Source organism: Triticum urartu, chromosome 7, assembly GCF_003073215.2.
Source record: "Triticum urartu cultivar G1812 chromosome 7, Tu2.1, whole genome shotgun sequence".
Taxonomy (NCBI): domain Eukaryota; kingdom Viridiplantae; phylum Streptophyta; class Magnoliopsida; order Poales; family Poaceae; genus Triticum; species Triticum urartu.
The window spans coordinates 446,718,851-446,740,908 of NC_053028.1; the positions used below are offsets into that span (position 1 = coordinate 446,718,851).

Below are 22,058 nucleotides of genomic sequence, written 5' to 3' on the forward strand. Positions count from 1 at the left end.
CCCACGACCCCTGTATGCCAAATTCGCTGAAGAGTTGAAGTCGGCGCCTTCTATTCTATCACCCAACATCTCCACCCTTTGGTCAACGGCGAAAATTTGGGCAAAGAGCTCGTCAATTGTGATGGTCGTCTTGACAGCGCCGATGGCAGCCACCACGGGATCGTAGTCGTGATCGAGACCTGCGAGTACATAGTCCACCATCTCAGGGTCTGAAACAGGGCGACCTGCTGCTGCAAGTTCATCCCCGAGATTCTTCATCTTGGCGATGAAGGCGGAGCTCGACATCGTGCCCTTCTTTGTGGTGGTGATGGCGATCCGCAGATTTGTGATGCAAGACTGTGACTGCGATGCAAAGATTGTGGTAATTGCAGTCCATAAATCATAAGTATTTTCCTTCCTAATAACCTGAGCAAGGATCTCTTTTGAGAAAGAATTCAGCAGATGGATGAGAACTTGTTGATCCTTCTGCAGCCATGGCGCATACAGTGGGTTTGGCACCGTAGCCATGGTCTTGTCCGACTGCTGCTCCTCCACTGTGGCTGGGGGCGCGATGTCGGTTCCATCTAGGAGCCCTGTGACCTGCGCTCCTCGCAGGCCGGGCATCACTTGGGCTTTTCATAGGAGATAGTTCCCCTTTGTCAACTTCTCGGCTGGTGGAGGACCAAGGTTGAGGACGACCGTAGTCGACGAAGCCATGGCGATGGAGAGGTTTTTTCAATGGCTAGATTGAGAAGAGGATGGCTCTGTATACCATGTAAGATTTGATGGAAGCGTTTCTACTCCTCATAAGGAGCCGCGTGGTGTATATTTATGTGTGACAGGAAAAGCCCCTGTTCGTGGCATATAAGGCAAGGCTGATCGATAGGATACAGCCCGTACAGAGAAGAGAGAACGAGGTAGTTACGAGAGGGAATAGAAATAGGAGACAGTTGAGATTACAATAGGTTTAAACTGTATCATCTAACACGTGAAACCCAGACTAAAGTGGGCTTTCTTGGGCTTGATCGAGCCCAGTCCCTAAAAGCTCGTTGTGTTTCGGTATTCCTGCCATTTTGCAATTATACTCCAAAACACAAAGCAAACTCGAAAACGGGGTTAATGTTAGTCGCCAAATGGCATGCTGAATGAAAATTAGTACTCCCTCTGAACCATATTATGGATCAGAGAGAGTACTGGTATGAAAAATCAATGAAAACCTTTCGCAAAAAAATCCATGAAAACAGGTAGTAACAAAATTCATACAAGTGAGTTACTAGTATATGAAAAATCCATGAAAATAGGTAGTAACAAAATTCATGCAAGTGAGTTAAGCACAGTCCTCAAGCTACAACAGAGGAGCGGCAAAATCAATTGACTTGATTACAAAATTCCTTAGCATTCATGCATACTAGATCGGAATCGCGCCTTGGCGCGAGGGTGCCAGTCCAATGTTTTGGTCAAGCAGGTAATGTTGACTTAGTAGGAACCCAGATTCAGCATATGCATTCATACAAACAATTACCGAGCGATTCATTTAATAGGGATTTCATAATCTGAAGCATCAGTTACTGCATCAGTCAGTACATACCAGGAAAAAACATAAGAACAATACACTTCCTACCAAAACATATGTATCCTCTAAAATCAGAATTGACATGGACAAACAAAGGAATTGTTGACAAACAACACTTGGACGAAGCAAATCATTCTAAGCCTACAATTGATAAGGTGGCTGAGAACACATATGCCTGCCACGCAACTCTGTACCGGCCAGCTGCTGAGTAATGTATTTAAATAGGGATCTCACAATCTGCAACGATAGTTAGGAAAGATTTCATAAAGAAGCAAGGGTATTACTAATGGCAGGGGGCAAGCATTATTGGCTTCTTGGCAGTCGCTTAATATGTCAATCTTTTGATCGTCATCTTCAACCTCCTTACAGTCTGGACATCTTCTCCTTTAAATCACTTGAATGGTCTTCAAATAGCATTGCCCACGCTGATGCATACACCACAAGAAGGAGCAGCACCACAATCTCGTCCATCTCTGCGGTGTCGCGGTTGTGCCTGTCCTGCGAAGCGCCGAGGAGTGACGGCGAGCTAGGTTAGGATCGGCAGTGGCACGAGCACCGCGACAGTAAGAGAAATAGGGAAGGACAAGTGCACGAAAGAGGCGGGTCAAAGCAGCGAGGACGTACCTTGAGGACGGTGCTACCCGACCTCCTCCTTGATGACGAGGAAGCACCAAGGGCAGCTTGATGCTTGCCAGTGGCCTCCCTGATGAATTGGAGCCGAGCACTACGGGGTCAAAGGTGCATCACCTCATGCTTCTCCCGCTGAGCACCGAGGAGAGGGAGGCCAGCTTAGGAGCGAAAGAGGCAGAAGTTGAATACATGTAAGCAATCAACCAAGAAATGAGATGCTATATGTGAATAATATACAAATGAGGAGATGCTATATAAATGACCTGCAGCGCGCCTTGCCCTGCGGTGCTGGAGCAGACTGTTGTGCCTAAGCATGTGTGCCAGCCAGGCAGAAGCATTTATCCTGATTAATAACAATAGTAGTTGAGCTGCTATTGCGCCGCCAAGTTCTGTTTGCACACAGTAGAAGGGAACCAGAAATATTATATAAGCCTTGCTCGTTTTTGTAAGGCGTGGAACAAAGAAACGCTCCAGGCCTTCGTATCAATATAGAGAAGCTGAGCCTAGGTGTATAAATTACGAACGTTTGTTCTGCTACATCAAAAATAGAAGGATCAGTATGCTCATGTACTTGGAATTGTAAAGACAAATTTAAAAGTATCTGCTGCTGATAAAAAAATTATAACAAGATTTGGTGAAATGTCAGTAGGCTCTTAGGATCAGGGCAGCAGTCTTCGCCGTCTAAAAGTCTCTTGTTTGTAATTACACAAAAAAGGAGTTTCATTTGTTTGTAATTACACAAAAATGGAGTTTCATTTGTTTGTAATTACACAAAAATGCAGTTTCCTTTGTTTTTTCCACATACATAAAAATGGAGCCTCCTTTGTTTTTCTACATAAACAAAAATGGAGTTTGCTAATGCAATCACATGTAGCAGAGTTGTTCAATCAATGGACAGGGGGGAATGATATATACACTAAGCACCACAAAGTCGTGTAACAAAAAACAGAGGAAAAACTGAAGGAAGAGGCAAACATGGCCAACTTCACAGGAGAGGTAGACATGCCTTTGCCGGGAGAGGAGCAGGGTAGCGGTCATCGCCATCGCCGGCAGGAGGTGTCTCTAGTGAGAAAAGACATGGAAGCAAGCTGGAGATTCACGACTCAGCCACAATGAACTCCATTAAAATCCTTTGAAGCATTCAATTGCCGCAACAGACCTAGAGGAAATAGCCCAATTAGCTCACCCGCTCACCAAAAATAAGAAATGGAGGGAAAGAGATCCAAGAACACAAACCTACACTACAATGGGTGAGTGGATAAGAAGCATAAACATGTAGCAATACAATAAGCCTCTGAAGGAGACATGGCGGCTCAGCGGTGACGGCAAGAGAGATGGGCCGCTGGCTAGCCTCCTCTTCAGTCTCAGCATAGTACCTACAAAGAAATGTACCCCTTTAGAAATACCGAACCATTACAAATGCAGCCTCCCATAAAAATATAACCCTCTTCTGATAATAACAAAAATTCTAGTAAATACATATTTCATTAGCAAGAGAACGGGCAACCTCTTTGTTTGTTGATAGCTTAGCAGGCTCCAAAAGCAGGGAAAACTCTTGTTGGTTGATAGCTTGTAAGTCACTAAAGGTAGCTTGAGGTCCCCACACAAAAATTAAGTCCTCTGAGATCACATAAGATACATAATATAAATTTCAAATATTTACAAATAAAGTCGCAGTTTGGTTTGGTCTGTTCCCTTGAAAGAAAATTGTAATGCCCATCTCAGCATTAGTAATACAAATCCATCTTTCAACAATTAAGTACAAAATAATATATTCAACTATCTGAGCATAGTTCTCAGGAAGAATACTTGTTGTGTGGAATGGATCAGTGAGTAAGAAACAGAACAAATAATATTAAGATAATTATGATGCATCTCAATTCAGATGGGTCACTGACCAAAGGGTTATAAGCATTGCAATATTATATACTGACCAAATTAGTATTGCTCAGTATAAACGTAAGGCCTCTTGTTTAGGACAAAGGATAGATATTTGATATATCACAGGAAATGTAGCATGATATAATAGTATCAGGAGTACATAGATTTCACAGAGGTCTATTTTTAAAATGGCCACAACTGCAAAATTCCCTCTCGAGATCCCCAATGCTTCTGGTCACAGGGCGGCGGCGCGGCTCCGGAAAGAAAATAAATAAATCCCTGCACTTAAAGAAAGCAAAGAAATCAAAAATCAGTTTTTGCAATGGTTTCTGCGCTAATTCAGTTTGTGCGCTAAAGTTCATTTTCTACGCTAAAACAGAGTATCTAAATATTCAGTATCTAAACTAAAGAATATTTGTGGAATAGCTGAACTTCTAAACTTACACGTAGATCAACGGTAAATGTTCAGTCTTTTCAGTTCCTGTTCTAATTCATTTTCTGCACTAAAACAGAGTATATGTAAAGGTCCGGTATCTGAACTATCGAAGGTTTGTGGAACATCTGAATTTTTAAACTTAAACTGAGATCAAAAGTAAAGGTTCAGTCTTTTCAGTTTCTGTACTAATTCAGTTTGTGTGCTAAAATTCATTTTCTGCACTAAAACAGAGTACATCTAAAGATTCAGTTTCTGAACTATAGAAGGTTTGTGGAACAGTTGATTTTTTAAACTTAAACAGAGATCAAAAGTAAGGGTTCAATCTTTTCAGTTAAACAACGATCAAATATACAATCCTTTCAGTTCAATAGAGATAAAATGTTCAGTTTTGGCTAACATACTGATCACATGTACTCAATTATTTCCCTAAGACAGATTCATATGAGTTCTTCTACATGAACAGAGCACATGTTCAGATCAACACAAACAGGAACAAAACCCTAGGCATGCTTAAAAAATAAGCCTCGATACCATAATTTAACATCATTCCATTGTCATATACATGAAAGCCACAACAGAGCTGACGCAATCGACCTTGATCATAGATGGGAAAGACCCTACTGATTAAAGCATTGCGCTAATACAAACACCTACATTTCACTTACATATGTAATTCACAGCTTGTAGACACACAACTTGTAGACACGTATAGAAAAGAGAACAGGCTAATCAGGAGGAAGAGAGAAGTGTGGGTACCTGCAAGAAAGCTTACTGGCATGACTCATATCAGAAATCCTCCTCTGAACTCATGAAGAACCAATAGCATTGCGAACCATCGCTTATCCCAGAATAACAAAGTGCAACTTACTCTTAACCAGATTAGATCAAGGACCAACAACAAACAATAAAAGATCAAGAACAACGTATATGCAACAAAGGTATGAGAGAGAAGAAATATTTACATAAGACGACTATAAACACTGGAGCATAAATAAGCAACACCTTTAAATACAAATAAAAAGGGTTCGGGGTTCCATGCATAGTGGGCTCAGATTCGCCTTTCCTCGATCATATAATCTACCCCCATCATCTCCTATCGCCAGATCAATCTGTTTATACAGTGGAGCTGCCCTGGTTATCACTCAACAAGAATGACCATCCAAGGACAGAACAATAAGTATCACAGGATCAAAAAGGATTCTATAGACAAGGAAGGATCCAACTTGATACCCACAGGTGCCTCGATTGCTCAAAGGCACACTTATTTCAGCCATGGCTAATCATCATCGCCCTAGCAAGAATGGCTTCCGACCGACGGGGCACGTGATTCAAACGCGGTGGCACGAGATATCTCACCGCGGGAGTAACTATTCATTGCTATAGGAGCTCGGGCTCGATCCAACGGCCGAGATCAATCCGGATCGAGATCCGACGGCCAGAATCGCATCAGGAAATCGATCCGACGGCCAAAAGTGCCTGAGATCCGAGGAGCCAGGGAACTTGTCGCGGGTCTTATTTCTGGATGGATCACCAGATCAATATGTTCTTACGAGGGTGAAACTGCCTTGGTTATCACTCATCAGAAATGACCATCCAAGGACAGAGTCACTAAAATGAGAACATGATCAAAACAGTTCAAAGAAACGACGGAGGATCCAAATTAACACCCACAAGTGCCTCGATTACTCGAGAGCATGCCTATATCATCCATAACTGATCATCATAGCCTGGCCATGTCCCATACAATAGCCTAAGCAGAGCAGGGGAAGATGGAGCTCACCGAGGGAGGTTGTAGCCAAGGCAGTACTCAGTGGGCACCGGGGTTTCGCCTGAACGCCGTCCAACCGGTGAGGAACCATGTCTGAGTTGCGCCTTGCACCATCCCACCGACGAGCATGAATGCCAATGGCACCAAAGCGGCCAAGGATGATTCAGATTGGGGGGGACGGGGAGGAGAGACAGAGAGAAGGGAACAAAGGGGGCGAACGAGAAGCGAGCCAGCCGCCCTCCCCCACCACATAGCCGCACGGAGCCAACCACCGTCCACCACGCACGCGGCCTGGACAGGAAATGACGAAAAAGCCCTCGGCGGGGGGCAAGATTTACGTGCGGTGGCACGAGATATTTACCGCAGGCGCGCGCACGACTGAACGCACAGGCTGCACCCGCACACCCGCTCGCTGACGGGCGCGGCCCACCCGCCGGGACCCCCCAGGTCAGCGACAACCGGTCAACGGAAGGAGTAATCAACGGGGCAAGCCAAACGGGATCAACCATGCTACAAGGGAGGGGGATTCGATCCGACAGCCGACGTCCTTCCACCGCTCGATCGGACGCCCAGAAACCCATCAAGCAAATTGATCCAATGGTCAAAATGCGCTAACCGCTGAGAGCGCCGGTGGCTCCCTTCGTCTCATATTTCTGGATAAAGCAGGGCAATAATCCAGTTATCTTTGATCAAGACCAAGAAATGAATTAGTTGTCCCAGCTAGCCACTATAATTCTGCAACCAACAGACCATTGTTTCCGGAATGTAGCAGCAATCATGTAAACAAAGTGAGACTAAATATGGTATTGCAGAACAACGAACTATCCGTAGGTACACAACAACCTAAAAATGGCATCCAGCAGGGCAACCTAAAAATGTAACTAAGCTCATGAGCAACCCGTAGCAACAATAACAGCAGTTCCAACAACAATATCCTAGGATAACATCATACAAAAGAAAAAAGATCGAGCGTGCGTGCGTATAGAAAGGCATGAAGGAAGCGACAAGAATAGAGTAGCACCTGAGCTGGTACCAGCCACCAACAGCCAAGATCATGAGACAACCACAAGCAACAACAACAGCAGTCCCGGATGTGTAAACAGATTGCAGAACAATACCAAAAGTGCATCTGAAAAATGGATTAGAGATTTTAACAATACGGACATGCAGTTCCCAATAAATTAAGCTCCTGTAGCAGGTGATGGTGCCGGTCAACATTGTTCACAATACAGATATGAAAAACGAAGAAATAAATTAAGGCATAAGACTAAACTATGACATTCCCATTCAGCATTCTATTATACTGTTAAGAATGCCATTGGTCTGCTTGGCCTAGCATGGCGAAAACATCTGAACTGCTATAGATTCAGAGATATGTGCAAAAAATAAATATCAAAGGAAGCCTCATGAACTGTTTGTAAGCCTGCAATTGTAGGCTTTACTCTTATAATTATTAAATTGCCTAGAATACAAAATAAAATGTTGAATCATCTGATGTACAAAGCTAAAGACAAGTATCAAAGGAGGTATAATCAGTATGCAGTATTATCACGGTGCTAGATACTACTATTCCAAAACACCAAAACATACAAAATACACCTAGAGGAATTCTACCTGAATTAGTATCACCCAGGTGGAACACACCTAGAAGCTGAATCTTTTGAGTTTTTATTTACCTTGAGCTATCTCCTCTTGTTGTAGTTGGGGCATGAAGAGTTTATCCTTCAAAAAAAATGAACATGTCTCCTGCAATGAGATAGCCTTTTTCATTAACCTATGATTTCCATAAAGAGCATATAGTTAAGAATGCAGGGTGGCACAACAGAAGGAAATGAAGAACCTGTAATATAATGATGATGGCAGCCACAACCAACAATGTGAGTAAGATGGATAGCAAACTTAATAAACGGGGCAGCGGCCTATGCAGCCAATGCAAAACCTGTGTCGAAGTTGGGTTCATATATATCCTCCTAATCCTAAGCACATAAAGATGTTATTTGAACAATGGCTGACAGATCGCTCAAAGTTCAAGTGCATTGTTCAGCATCAGCTCTCAATAATTTGTGCTTAATCCTGTACCAATTATATACCTTGTGGATTTACATACTTGAGGATACACCAAATCCATAAATGAAACAAGAGTGCATAAAAAAGAGCATATATAAGTGAAGAAGAATGTAACCTTGTAACTATATTTGAGGTAAATTTGAGCAGTTCCACTAATCTTCATAGGCAAAGTATACATCCAATGCCTAATTAGCACTCCCACTTCCCATACATAATCAGGAGCAAGGCCAAGGATTGATGCCCAAATCCCTCTATCAAAAAAGGATGCTCTGCGCTAGCTCCATGAATAAATGAGTACTCGTCCATGCCATTTTAACCTGTCACACACCAACAATATGGAAGATAAAACATTTAGCTTTCGGAAAATGGATTGTTACATGGGTGAAATTAATTACTAACAACTACAACCATGTTATATTTATTATCATGTTCAAGGTAAGTAACTTAGCGAGCCAGTGCCAAACCTTTCGCTTCCCTTGTCACCCCTGATAAGGACAAATCAGGCAGCAGGCAAAAAAAAAGGTAACAAAAACATAGGAATCTAGGCAGACCACGACAACCTCCTACACAACAACAACAATATCCGAGCACCTAATGCATCCCAGCACCAGACAAATTAAGAAAGGCAACAAAAATCTACCCCGGATATAGGCACGAGGCCTAGTCTCCTGCAAAGCAACAACAAATACCAGGGATCCAAACAGAACCGAGCACCTAATCTATCCAAAGGAATCCGATCAGAACCAGGATCGAGCAACCAATGCATCCAAGAAAAAGATTCGGGCAGTCAACACATCCAAAAAGCTACAGGAGCTGCACATAACAACTAATAGCTCTGCTAGACAGGAAGGAAAAGGAAGAGCTCGCCAACCACGAACCTTGCAACATCTCGACACGGCAACGAACAGCAGGCTGGCCGAAGCTTCGACAAACGGAACAAACAACAACTAGAGAGGACCTGCAATGATAAATCCGACACAAAATCAATGTAAACATGAAAACCTAGAACCGAAAGAGAAGATAGACCAGCATCTCTAGGCAAGAGAATGGATCACCTGGGCGTCGTCGGAGTGGATGTGCTTGGAGAACCGACGCCGGCGGAGGTCGTGTCGCGCCAGGGAGCACCGACGCCGGCGGCGGCCTTGTCGCGCTGCGCCTCCTCGGCGCTGAAGGGTGCTCCAGCACCATGCACGAAGCAGGGGCTCGACGCATGGGATTGGGGGCCGGTGTCGCCCTGGGCCTTCTCTCCGCCGAAGGGCATTCCGGCAGCGTCGATGGATCAGGGGTTGGAGGCGCGGGATCGGAAGCCGGCGTGGCGCAGAGGAGAGGAAGAGGAGAACGCACGCGGGGGAAGTCGTGGAGGACGAGCGGCGGCGGCGTGAGGAGGCCGAGGGCAGCGAGCGCTGCGGCGCCATGGATTGGGTTCCGGGGGAAGATTCGGATTGAGGGGGATGGGGGAGGAGAGACAGAGAGAAGGGAACGAAGGGGGCGAACGAGAAGCGAGCCAGCCGCCCTCCCCCACCACATAGCCGCACGGAGCCAACCACCGTCCACCACGTACGCCGCCTGGACAGGAAATGACGAAAAAGCCCTCGACGGGGGGCAAGATTTACGTGCGGTGGCACGGGATATTTACCGCAGGCGCGCGCACGACTGAACGCACAGGCTGCACCCGCACACCCCGCTCGCTGACGGGCGCGACCCACCCGCCGGGACCCCACAGGTCAGCGACAACCGGTCAAACAGAAGGAGTAATCGACGGCGCGAACCAGACGAGATCAACCATGCTACAGGGGAGGGGGATTCGATCCGACGGACGAGATCTGCCGGCGGCTCGATCCGACGGCCGGAACTCCATCAAGCGAACCGATCGGACGGCCAGGAGGCCCAAATCGCTGAGGAGCCAGGGAGTTCGAGCGGATTCGTTTTTCTGGATATTTTCCCACAGCCGGGTCTGATTACCTTGAGGCCTACACGGCGTCCGTCTTGGGTGCCAAACCTGAGGTGTTCTGACAAAAGGATATGTTCTCCCTGCACCAAAAATTACAGCCGACAGTCAAAAGGAAAAACGAGTTACAGTCGATCCTACTCTGCCAAAGCTTCTACCCTGTACCCTGAAGCAAAAGTAACAGGACCAGTATCTGAAGCCACGTTTTAATGCCTGATCTGATCTGAAGCGCCTCCCAGAAGGAAATGTAGATGGAAGGAGGTGGTAGTGGTGCTGTCACTTTTACTCTCAGATCCGGCCGGAACCTGCAACGCAACAAAGATCAGTAACAACAACATGGCACCGGAGCAGAGCCCAGAGGTCAGAGGAGGACCGAGGCTCCTAAATGCGCAGCATGCGTGCCGCGTGCCTAGTACTATCAGCTACTCCAGTACAGTACATAGGTAGCCTGGGCCATCATCACATTTGAAATCTCAAAACAGGCTAGACTTTATTTCGTGCCGCGCATTTACAACCTGATAACAGGGTATCCAAAATGTAGCAGCACACCACACCACACATTTACAGTAGAGAGGGGAAAAGATAACGATACAATCAGTGATCAGTGCCACCGGACCAGACTGAACTGAAGTGGTTGCTGCCAAATTGATGCAACCATTGATTAACTACTAGTAGTAACTGGCTAACTGCACAGAGCAGAAACTTAGCTTGCGACGAACTGTCAGGTTCCTGAGCAAGGAACATACCAACCGATCCATGGAACTGGAGCTGAGAATGAAAATGGCAGCTTAGCTAACAAGAAAGAAGTTAACGCAACGGCAACGATCACTCATTACTGGGGGGCGCCGAGCTGCTGTAGCACAGTGGCCATGGCGGGGCGCTGGCCAGGCGCCTCGCTGGTGCACAGCAGCGCGATCCCGGCCAGCTTCGCAGCCTCGGGCCTCGAGAACCTGGCCCCGAGGCGGGGGTCCACGAGGTCGTCGAGCTTGGCGGCACCGCCGGGCTCCGCGTCGCCCACGGGGCAGCGGAGGAGGTGCTGCGAGACCGCCTTCTTGCCTGTGAGCACCTGGAACACGACCACCCCGAAAGCGTACACGTCGCTCTTGTCCGTGAACCGGCCGGTGGTCGTGTACTCCGGCGCCAGGTAACCCATGGCAGCGCTGCCCTTGAGCGTGGAGAAGACCACGTCGTCGGCCAGCAGCTTGTGCACGCCGGAGCCAGAGAGGCGGGGCACCAACAGGTGGTCCAGGAGCACCTTGTCTGCCGAGATGTTCTGGTGGACAAGAGGGGGCTTGCTCGGTTTGCTGCTGTGCAGGTACTCGATTCCTGAAATAATTCAGAATTTCAGTACGTGCAGAGAGTAGAACTAATCACTAGGTTATATAAACATTGAAATGGCCCAGCAATTTTAGTTTGTTCACTTTCACGAAATGCAGCTTAAGTATTACTGGCAACAACAACAAAAATGTTGGCCCCAGAAACTTAGGCTGTCTATTTCATGTTTCAACAGATAGAAATGGTGGTATATTATACCTTTGGCAATGCCGCTGATGATGGAGACCCGAGTTGGCCAGTCGAGGATCCTCGTCTCGGCGTCTCCGTCCTTGATATCCAAATACCGGGAAAGGCTACCGTTCGCCATGAACTCATAGACGAGGAAGCACTCCCCTCTAGCACGGGAGCGGCAGAAACCCCTTAAGCCAACAAGGTTCTCATGCCGCAGCGATGTAAGCATGCGGAGCCCTTTCAAGAAGTCGGCCTCCTCCGACTTACAGCTGCTCTTGTTGATGCTCTTGACGGCGACGACCGAGCCATCCCGCATTATCCCTCTATGTGTCGCCGCAAAGGTGCTCTTGCCAAGCACATTGATGTCCGAGAAGTACTGCGTCGCGCACTCCACCTCTTCTAGATTGAACCTCACACTCGGGGACCCCTCCGGCGATAGCCTTACTCCGTGCTGTGATCCCTCCGACGAAGTGTCCCAGCCACTGGAATACTCAACATTGATAAGTGAGGAGGCACTCTTCTGATATGTTTCCTTTGATTGCTCCAAACTAGGCCTGCCTTCCAAGCTCTCCACAGAGCAACCAACCTTCTGCTTCTGCCGGCGGTGCCACGAGAAGACAGATAGACCACAAGCCGCCACACCAGCTATAATAATGATTGTTCCGGCAAGAACAGCTCCAGAAGAGAGTGTCGATGACCTCGAGCATGCGCCGTTGTCGCAATTTCTGTTTTGACTGGTATTTTGTGGAGTTTGCTGTGGTTTGATGGAGGTTGATTCGGGTTTATGCGGCATTTGATCATCGACGTTCTCATCGTTAGGACAGGCTTTCAGAGTATCAAAATGAGACCCGCAGAGCTCTAAATTGTTGTCAAACTTAAACCCGTGACCCAATTTCTTCAGACCTACAGAATATCAGTGGACAATTCAGATGGTGCAGAGGCAGTGAAATTGTAACCATGGACACCATTGTTGAACACTACCTACCAGAAGGAACACTTCCTGAAAGTGTATTGTTTCGGAGGTCCAATGTTGCAATCTGTGGGATACCGGCAAGCTTGGAAGGGATGGAGCCAAACAGGTGATTGGAGCTCAAGTCCAGACGTGTCAGCTCCGGCAAGTCCCCTAGAGACGCCGGTATCGCCCCGGTGAGTTGGTTGGACTGAACGGCAAGAACAGTGAGCTTCTTGAGCTCACCCAGCTGAGTTGGGATGCTCCCTGAGAGCTGGTTGTAGCCCAGCTGCAGCACTGCAGGAATGAAGAACACAAACTTCTCAGCCATTTACCATTAGAGAAGAACAATCGATTAGCCATTTTAGCCATTATACTGTTGCAAATTGATTAGTATTCCAACTTTTTGGTACGGCTAATTAATCAAATCCTGGAAGTGGACAGATGATTAATTATAATGGCCACTGTGAGCTGTAGGAACAGTCCATGTACAGGGAATAAATGTGGATCGCATTTCAGAGGTTGAATGCACACATCAAGTAGCCGTGCAAGCGAGTCCGCATAGGACAAGATGTAATCAGAAGAATTCAAAGTTTTGGTCCATGCAGGTATTTAGCAGCAGACAGGGAAATGGGAGGGCGAGCCACCAGTACAAAACAAAACAAAATGTACTGTACTTGACAAATTCAAATTCTGAGTACCAGATGTGTACCGAATGTCATCAAATTCAGGATAAGAAATACACGTACTACGTACCCAGAAGTACTAAAACTGATTTGCCAGATTACAAATATAACAATGTGGGATTATTTTTTCGGTGCCACTTTCAAAACTGAAGAACTCGCTCAGTAGTAAGTACAGTACCTTGGAGGCGATGGAGGCGGCCGAGCTCGATGGGGATGCCCCCGGACAGGTTGTTGACGCCGAGGTAGAGCTCCGCGAGGTCGGGGAGGTCGCCCAGCTCGCGAGGGATCGCCCCGCCCAGCTCGTTGTAGTGTAGGTACAGCCCGGTGAGTCCCAGGAGCATCGCCACCGCGGGCGAGACGCTCCCGGAGAGCCGCCTCCCCTGCAGGGAGACGACGGAAACCCTCCCCCGAGAGTCGCAGGAGACGCCCTCGAAGTAGTCCCCGCGGCCGCACGGGTCCCCGCCGCGGGACCACGACGCCAGCGCCGGCGCGCGCCCCGACGGGTCCAGCGCCGCCTTGATCTCCATCAGCGCGTCCGTCTCGGCATTGCCGGAGTTGGACGAGGAGGAGGTCGAGGCGACGGACGCGAGGAGGAGCAGGATGAGGCGGCCGAGCAGGGCGTTCTTGGAGGCCATGGGAAAAGGAGGCGGGGATGCAGAGGCAGAGAACAGCAGAGTAGCAGCTTCGGGTGTGCGGAGGGGTTGGAATTTGGGGGCTTATAGTGGGGTTTGCGGTAAAAAGGACGATGTGGGGGTGGTGGGGTCAGTCAGTCAAAAGGCGTTTGGATGGACTGTAAAAAGGTGGAAAGCGGAGGGGGGTTTACGGGGATTTGCGATTCGCGTTCGATTACACGTCCACGTGTGGGATGGATCAGATACCGTATCTGTGTCAAGTGAGTCAGTACGATCCCCTGAAGATTGACAAATACAGTAGTACTCCCTTCGTTTCTAAATTTTTTTTAGAGATTTCACTATAAACTACATAATGATGTATATGGACATATTTTAAAGTGTAGATTCACTTATTTTGCTTCATATGTAATTTATAGTGAAATCTCTACAAAGACTTACATTTAGGTACGGACGGAGTACTACCGTACTTCAAATTGCGTTTTTTTTTCAAGAGTACGCCAAAATGACGTACTATATTTTTATAAAAGGCAGAAGATAATTACAATCAATCTAGCAAGATGCGAACACATCCTATTTGACAAACACCAACACCGAAACGAATACAAAATCGCTCTCTCACAAAAGGATCTAAGCCTCCTACACCTAAACCAGCGAGCGATCACTCCCTGATCTCCGAAAGCACAAGCATCACCAGTTGCTCGGGCGTCCTTTGATCGTGCACTCTATTGAACACCCTCGTGTTTCTCTTCCACAACGCCCATGCCGTGCCGATCACGAAGGAGTCAAAACCACGACGAATTTTGCCTGAGAACCTCGTCCTTTGTTGGGACCACCACTCGGTAAATGTGGTACTCTGGGTTGGCGGTGCAATGTCCATTTGCATCGTGTCAAAGCAACGATGCCAAACCTCCCGCACGTAGACACATCTCGCGAGAATGTGATCTACGTTGTCTTGGTCCTGCAAGCAGGTGAAGCAAGCGAATGGCTCGTCCTGGAGCCCGTGCCGAGCGCGCCTGCCGGAAGTCCATAAGCGGTACTGGACCATGAGCCAAGCGAAGATCTTGCAACGCAGCGGTGCCCAGCTTCGCCAGATGGCCATGGCAGTCGGCGAACGCACTAAGCCCATACATAGTTTCTGGTAGTTCGATGTAGACTCCAGACTTGTCAGCAGGCCAACTGAACTGATCAGGAAGGTTATTGTCCCGCGACACCGTCGCGATGGCAAGGCACAGATGAGCCACCTGCATATGCGCTAGGAAAGAGATGTCACCTTGCACATCTCGCGACCACGTTATCCATTAGAGCCTGCCGGACAGTCCTGGCGTTGCGCGCCCTGGTGTTAACCATCTCCAAGATCATCGGAGCGATCTCGCCAACCGTGAATCCATGAATCCATCTGTCTGTCCAAAACATGGCCCTCTCCCCATTTCCAAGTGTAATCTTGATGAAGCTATTGAAGATCGATTTAACCTCGGCGTCCACAGCTAACGGGATGCCCTGCCATGGTCGGAGATGATCCGTTCTGCGAAGCCATTCCCAGCGCACTCTCAAATCAATGGCCTGCAGACTCAGATCCTTGATGCCCAGCCCACCAAAGCTCGTCGGCCGGCAAATTGTGTCCCATGCCACTAGGCACTGCCCACCATTGACTTTATCTTCCCCGGCCCAAAAGAAAGCCCACATCCATTTGTTGTTTTGCTCGAAAACCCAAGCCAAGGCATCAAGAACCATGATTTGGTGTATCGGCCTTGCAGAGGCCACTGATTTGAGAACGATGAGCTTGCCTGGTCTGTGTATGAGCCCTTTCTTCCACGTTGGAACCACCTTCCCGAACTGATCAAGGAGCGGGTGCCAATCTATGCGGCGCAACTGGTGGATCATTAAAGGAATGCCGAGATACTTGCACGGAAATGTACCCAATTGGCAGCGAAGAATCACTCTAACTCTCTGCCCATCCTCCTCCGCTCCATGAATTAGGATAGCCGCTGATTTGGCGAAGTTGATCTTGAGCCCCGATGCTTCACCAAAGACCTCGAGGATCTCTCTCACGCAGTGCAGATCCTACGTCTCCGGCTTGACGAACATGGCAACATCGTCCGCGTAGATGGACAGCCTTTGTAAAGGCAGGATGTCGCGGAACAAACTAAGCACGCCCGCGTCTGTGGCTTTGCAGATCAACGCTGTAAGCACGTCCATGGCGATCACGAAAAGTAGGGGGGCATCGGGTCCCCTTGGCTCAAGCCTTTAGCATGATAGATTGTACGTCCCGGGCTCCCATTCACAATGATCTTTGTGCTTGCTGAAGATAGCAGCGTGGAGACCCATCCGATCCACCTCCATCCGAAACCCCTGGCCCTCAAAACTTCCAGAAGGAAGGGCCACGAGAGCAAGTCGAAAGCTCTTGCGATATCAAGCTCGAGGAAGAGACCCTTGATCTTAGCCACATAGATTTTGCGGCGACTTGCCTAACTAGGAGGTAGTTATTATAGATGCTTCTTCCTTTGATGAAAGCTCACTAGTTTGCGCTGATTACTTCGTGCAATCTCCTGCGCGCCCGCGTGGCCAGAATCTTGGCAAAGAGCTTAGAGAAGTTGTGAGGGAGGCTGATGGGCCTAAAATCCTTAACCTCCAAGGCCTCCGCAGTCTTAGGAATCAGCACAATGTGCGCCTTATTGATCTTGCAAAAAACCCTGCCGTCCCCCACATACAGCTTAAGCAAGGCTGCCATAATGTTGTGATTAATCACCGGCCAAGCTTTGTGATAGAACAGCCCGATGAAGCCGTCGGGGCCAGGGGCTCTATCCGGTGGGAGCTCCTTGATCACGCTCCAAACCTCCTCCTCTGTGAAGATCTCCTCCATGTCCGTGAGGTTTAGCTGTGGCAAGCCGAGCAGATCGAGATTTAAGGAGTGCTCACGCGTAATGGTCGTACCCAACAGCCTGTCATAGACCCCGGCAAACATGTCCTCAATTATGCCTTGGTCCATGAGGATCTCCTCCTCATGCTTAAGCTGAGCGATATAATTCTTTGACCTCCTGTCGTTGGCCACGGCCTGAAATAGCTTAGTGTTGGCGTCCCCCTCTTTCAACCACCTGATGCGCGATCTCTGATGATCAATTGTCCGCTGGAGCGAGGCAAGGCCCAACAGCACAACCTTGAGCATCTTCCACAACCACCATTCCATGTCCGAGAGCTGGCGAACTTCCGAGGCTTGGTTGAACCTTAGAATAAACCAGTTGGCCACAACCATGATGGTTTTGATGTTGCCAGCTTTTCGTTGCCCCCAAGCCTGAAGGTAGAGACTCGTACTCTATATAGAGCATCCAAGCGTTTGAACGGATCCACAATCTCCTCGTTACAAGTCCATGCCTCCCGGATCGCATCGTCAAAGCCCTCCAATTTAGTCCAGAAGATCTCGAATCGAAATCGCTTCTTATGATGAAGATGAGTGTTTGTCGACAGATGCAAGGGGGCATGGTCGGAAACACCCGTGGAGAGGGCTTGGAGCAGGTGATCCGGGTGCAACAACTCCCAATAAACCACTCCAACACCCGGTCTATCTTTGTGAAGGTGGGAGCATTTCTTTCGTTCGACCAAGTGAACATCCGACCATGCATATGGAGCTCCTTTTAGCTCATGATCATCCACAAAGCTTCGGAATTTGTTCATCGCCGTTCGGTTAATGTGCTCGTTGCTCTTCTCCGACGCCCGCAGGATCATGTTGAAATCTCCTAGCACCATCCACGGGCCAGGGCATAAAGCTCTACAGGCATATAGATCCAGGAGGAATTGCGTTTTGAGTTCATCACCCTGGGGCGCATACACTGCAGAGATCCACCACTTCTCTTCGTCCTTATTAGTCACCATGCCCGTAACAAAGTTGGAGTCCAACTGGATGTGGTCAATTGTGATCACCGTGGTGTCCCAAGTGAGCAAGATGCCACCACAGGTCTCCTCCGCCGGCAAATAAGCAAAACCCTCAAAGGACGGCCCGACACATTGCATTACAACGAACTGATCGATTACATCAAGTTTAGTCTCCTGCAAATAAACCAAATTGACTTTCACCGAAGTAACAAACTCCCTCACTGTCTTCTTCTTCGCGGGGTTGTTGAGTCCGCACACGTTCCAGCACAAACCTCTGGGTTGTACATCTTTGGAAAGCTAGGCGTCCACCCACACCAGTGTGCGCATCAGAGCACGGCGATGGCCGTGTCCCGCGCACCCGCCAATTCCTCCGTGGGTGTCACAGCCTTCCCGAACAGCGCCATGATTACCCTGATGTGCTACTCGCACAGGGGCGAGTCAAAAAGACTCTGGAGCTCTTGCACTGCTGCCTCGTCAGCCGCCAAGTCATCAGGAACAAGGCCGAGTGCGCGTAACAGGACATTCTCTGCCGATTTTGGCTTGGCAGCGCTGACATTGGCACTTCTCTTTGCACCCCTGGTCATCCTCTTGGGGGCGAAATGCTCAACCTCGGGGCGGAGGGAGGAGGCTTGCACCTCACGGAGGAGCGGGGGTGCCAACTTCTTCATGGGATTGTTGTAGAAGGCCTTGAGCCTGTCGAAGGCTCTGGATTCTTGCGCCATCATCCCTCCCCGAGCACGCTCGGTAACCGCAGTCGTCATCATGCGTTGCTCCTCAGTGGTGATCTCTCTAGCAGCAGGCGCGGGTGGGAACAGCTCCCTTGCATGGCTAAGACTCGCACAACTCCAAGTTCCAGTCCACGAGCGGCCGGGGCATGCAACCCCTTGGCTCCACCAACGATCTCATATGCATGTGCATGGTTCCCATCAATCCCCTCTGCCCCACCAGCAGTCTCAAACGCATGAGTCCCATCAGTCTCCTCTGGTGGGGCCCCGTGCATGGCCTCCTGAGTGGTGGGATCGGGTGACACCAAATCCCGAGCTGCACCCAGCGCCAGAATCGACCCCACCAAAGCATCCCGCTCACCGCCATGAGCCTCGCAATCCGAGCCCAGTTGCATGCACTCATTGCCAGACCCAACTGGATCGCTAGCATCCAACAGACCCGTGGGGCCGCCTCTCCCATCCTATGCAGTGGGTCCCTCGCTCACCAATCCCCTTTGTTTGTCATCCATGGCCACCAGTAGGGCCGGTCCTGAGGGGGGCAGCAGGGGCGGCCGCCCCGGGCCCCCGATGTCCAGGGGCCCCCTTCGACATATGCAGCTAGCCCATGGCCCAGGCCCCAGGGAAACCAAGAACGTAGTCAGTAGCCCACGAGTACGTATAGGATCGTCATGTTTTCTTCCCCATCGAGTTCACCTATTGACTGATTCGCGAAGACCGGTTCGCGGCGGTTTTGGCAGATTTGTTTTCGCCCCGGACGCAAGTCGCATGCCGGCGACTCCGGGCTCGTGCAGGGCGTCCTACACCATCAACCCCACGTCCCGCCTCCGGAGGCCTCATTATCTACAAATCTTAAGATTGTATTTTGGGGGCCTCATAATCTACAAATCTGAAGATCTGTAGATGGGTGTTGTAGATCATGAACTCCATAACCAATTTCTTTGATGATGTCGTGCAGGTTGGAGTCCAGACAATGAAAAGATTGATCCATGCATGGTTGTTTCAATCCAGATGTTGATAATTCGTCGAGTTTTTATTTATCTGGTATTTTTTCATGGCAGAGGCAACTCTGAATACTATTATGGGGTCATGGGGATTATGGGAGTCAAGGGCCTCATGATCTAAAAATATGAAGATTGATCTTCAGGTGTGTATGCATGGATATAATTAGGTTTTGTTTGAGTGTACTCTCTCTCTCTCATGCATGCTCTGCTCTGTTGTGATTCCATTTAACCCACAAATTCATGCTAGGGAAATGGCAATAAGAGTTTGGTGATCACTCAGTCACGGGTGCTAAAATTATAAGATATATTACTTATTAAATTGACATGCATATCCATGTTTTTGTTTCTATATCATTTTAGTTAATTTTCGAGATGAGACTGTCATAATTTTATCTTTTTGAGAATCATATATCATCCTTATTTAAATAATAGACATTGGGATGCAAAGGCCATTAGACGAAGCTGTTGGACACACACGACGGCCAACCCTATCTCTCAGCAATGAGTGCGCTAGCATGTGCGTCTCTTTATTGAAAGATTTTCTCTTGCAAAGAAAGGGGCTATTTTCTAGGCCTTGCTAGCTATCGTAATCTCCTAAGTCTTCCCATGATGGCACAATGAACCACCATGGAGGGTATTTGTTTACGGTTCCAAATGCCATCGATGATGACTTTGATGCTCACATAAAATCACAAACATGGCTCATTGGGACCTCCTCCACTATACCTTTGTTGTCTTACTTGCCCAACGTGGCATCTATATTCGCCTTCGCTCAACCAACAGGAGAAGGGGTCCAGGATAAGACTATCATAAGTGAATTTTCATCAACGGATACCAAAAGAAAATTTTAAGGGCCCCTGAGTTTTAGTTTCGCCCCGGCCCTGGCCACCAGAGTGGTCTGGGGCCCCGTGCTGCATGGGGCAGGCTCGTGGTGCGCCAACTCCTGGCCAATCCCAGCCGGCCTTAACTCCTGCGCACCAGCCACCACTTGCCTCGGATCCTCCACCTGATCCTGGTTGCCGCTGCTGTCGGCCAGTCCTACCACGATTGACGCCAACGGTGGTCTGGTGGCCAGCTCGCGCACCGGAGAAGCTTATCCCCCACTTGAAAACTTCCCCGTCTCCGTCTTTGGCTGAACCAAATGATGCTGGCCAACGGTCTCCACCTCCGGTCTAGTCAAGCGGTCAAAAGCGGAAGGCCTACACTCAATATTGTTCCACACATTGCAGACAGTGCTGGCCGGGGTGATGTCAGGCATCGTTAGCATGCTTGGGATCCACCAATCCTCACCAGCCGAGGTGAGGCTGGCGACTGCTGAAGCGCCGCCGCCGAAGCCGCAGCCGGCGACGCCACCACCCCCCCGGTGCCGGGGAGGGCCCTGTTATCCCTGACCCTAAAACTCCAGTCAAGACACGTGGTGGTAATCCGGCCACCGCCGCCGCCACCACTGCCATCGTCTGAATCCGGTATCCCACTCTGGCCGCTGCTCGAAGACGACGCACCCAGGAACCATGGCTCCTCCACCGCAGAATAGTCCGTGACCTCGTCGAGGTGGATGAGAATCTTATATGGAAGCATCGTCGGCTCCATCAGCGGCGAAAGCTGTTGGGGAATGTAGTAATTTCAAAAAAAATCCTACGCACACGCAAGATCATGGTGATGCATAGCAACGAGAGGGGAGAGTGTTGTCCACGTACCCTCGTAGACCGAAAGCGGAAGCGTTATGACAACGCGGTTGATGTAGTCGTACGTCTTCACAACCCGACCGATCAAGCACCAAAACTACGGCACCTCCGAGTTCTAGCACACGTTCAGCTCGATGACGATCCCCGGACTCCGATCCAGCAAAGTGTCGGGGAAGAGTTCCGTCAGCACGACAGCGTGGTGACGATCTTGATGTTCTACCGTCCCAGGGCTTCGCCTAAGCACCGCTAAAATATTATTGAGGATTATGGTGGAGGGGGGCACCGCACACGGCTAAGAGAACGATCACGAAGATCAACTTGTGTGTCTAGAGGTGCCCCCTGCCCCCGTATATAAAGGAGCAAGGGGGGAGGCCGGCCGGCCCTTGGGGCGCGCCAAGGAGGGGGGGGGGTCCTCCTCCTAGTAGGAGTAGGACTCCCCTTTCCTAGTCCAACTAGGAAGAGAGAAGGGGGAAGGAAAGAGAGGGAGAGGGAGAGGGAAAGAGGGGCCGCGCCCCCCTCCCCTAGTCCAATTCGGACTCCTCATGGGAGGGGGCGCGCCACCTCCTGGGCTGCTGCCCTCTCTCTCCCCTCAGGCCCACTAAGGCCCAATACTTCCCCGGGGGGTTCGGTAACCCTTCCGGCACTCCGGTTTTCTCCGAAATCACCCGAAACACTTCCGGTGTCCGAATATAGCCGTCCAATATATCGATCTTTATGTCTCGACC

At 49.1% G+C, this 22,058-nt stretch overlaps 1 protein-coding gene and 1 long non-coding RNA gene across 18 annotated transcripts; both read right to left on the reverse strand.

Moving 5' to 3' along the window:
• Window positions 1–1,488: 1,488 nt before the first annotated feature.
• Window positions 1,489–9,845, reverse strand: LOC125522916. Of its 17 annotated transcripts, none has more exons than XR_007290029.1 (9): window positions 9,390–9,845; window positions 9,213–9,292; window positions 8,450–8,651; window positions 7,944–8,243; window positions 5,256–7,396; window positions 3,690–4,342; window positions 3,419–3,558; window positions 2,177–3,341; window positions 1,489–2,050 (listed from the first exon to the last, which is right to left on the reverse strand). It is a non-coding gene; the product is annotated as an uncharacterized LOC125522916 (long non-coding RNA). The 17 variants fall into 17 exon arrangements; XR_007290028.1 differs by having other exon boundaries at window positions 7,944–8,340; XR_007290030.1 differs by having other exon boundaries at window positions 7,944–8,013; window positions 9,390–9,844.
• A 901-nt stretch (window positions 9,846–10,746) lies between these two features.
• On the reverse strand, window positions 10,747–14,111 carry LOC125524053 (leucine-rich repeat receptor protein kinase EMS1-like). The gene is made up of 4 exons (XM_048689130.1): window positions 13,602–14,111; window positions 12,774–13,034; window positions 11,816–12,691; window positions 10,747–11,608 (listed from the first exon to the last, which is right to left on the reverse strand). Exons 1-4 carry the CDS (start codon window positions 14,056–14,058, stop codon window positions 11,115–11,117), a joined length of 2,088 nt encoding a protein of 695 aa, XP_048545087.1. The 5' UTR covers window positions 14,059–14,111; the 3' UTR covers window positions 10,747–11,114.
• Between the last annotated feature and the right edge of the window lie 7,947 nt (window positions 14,112–22,058).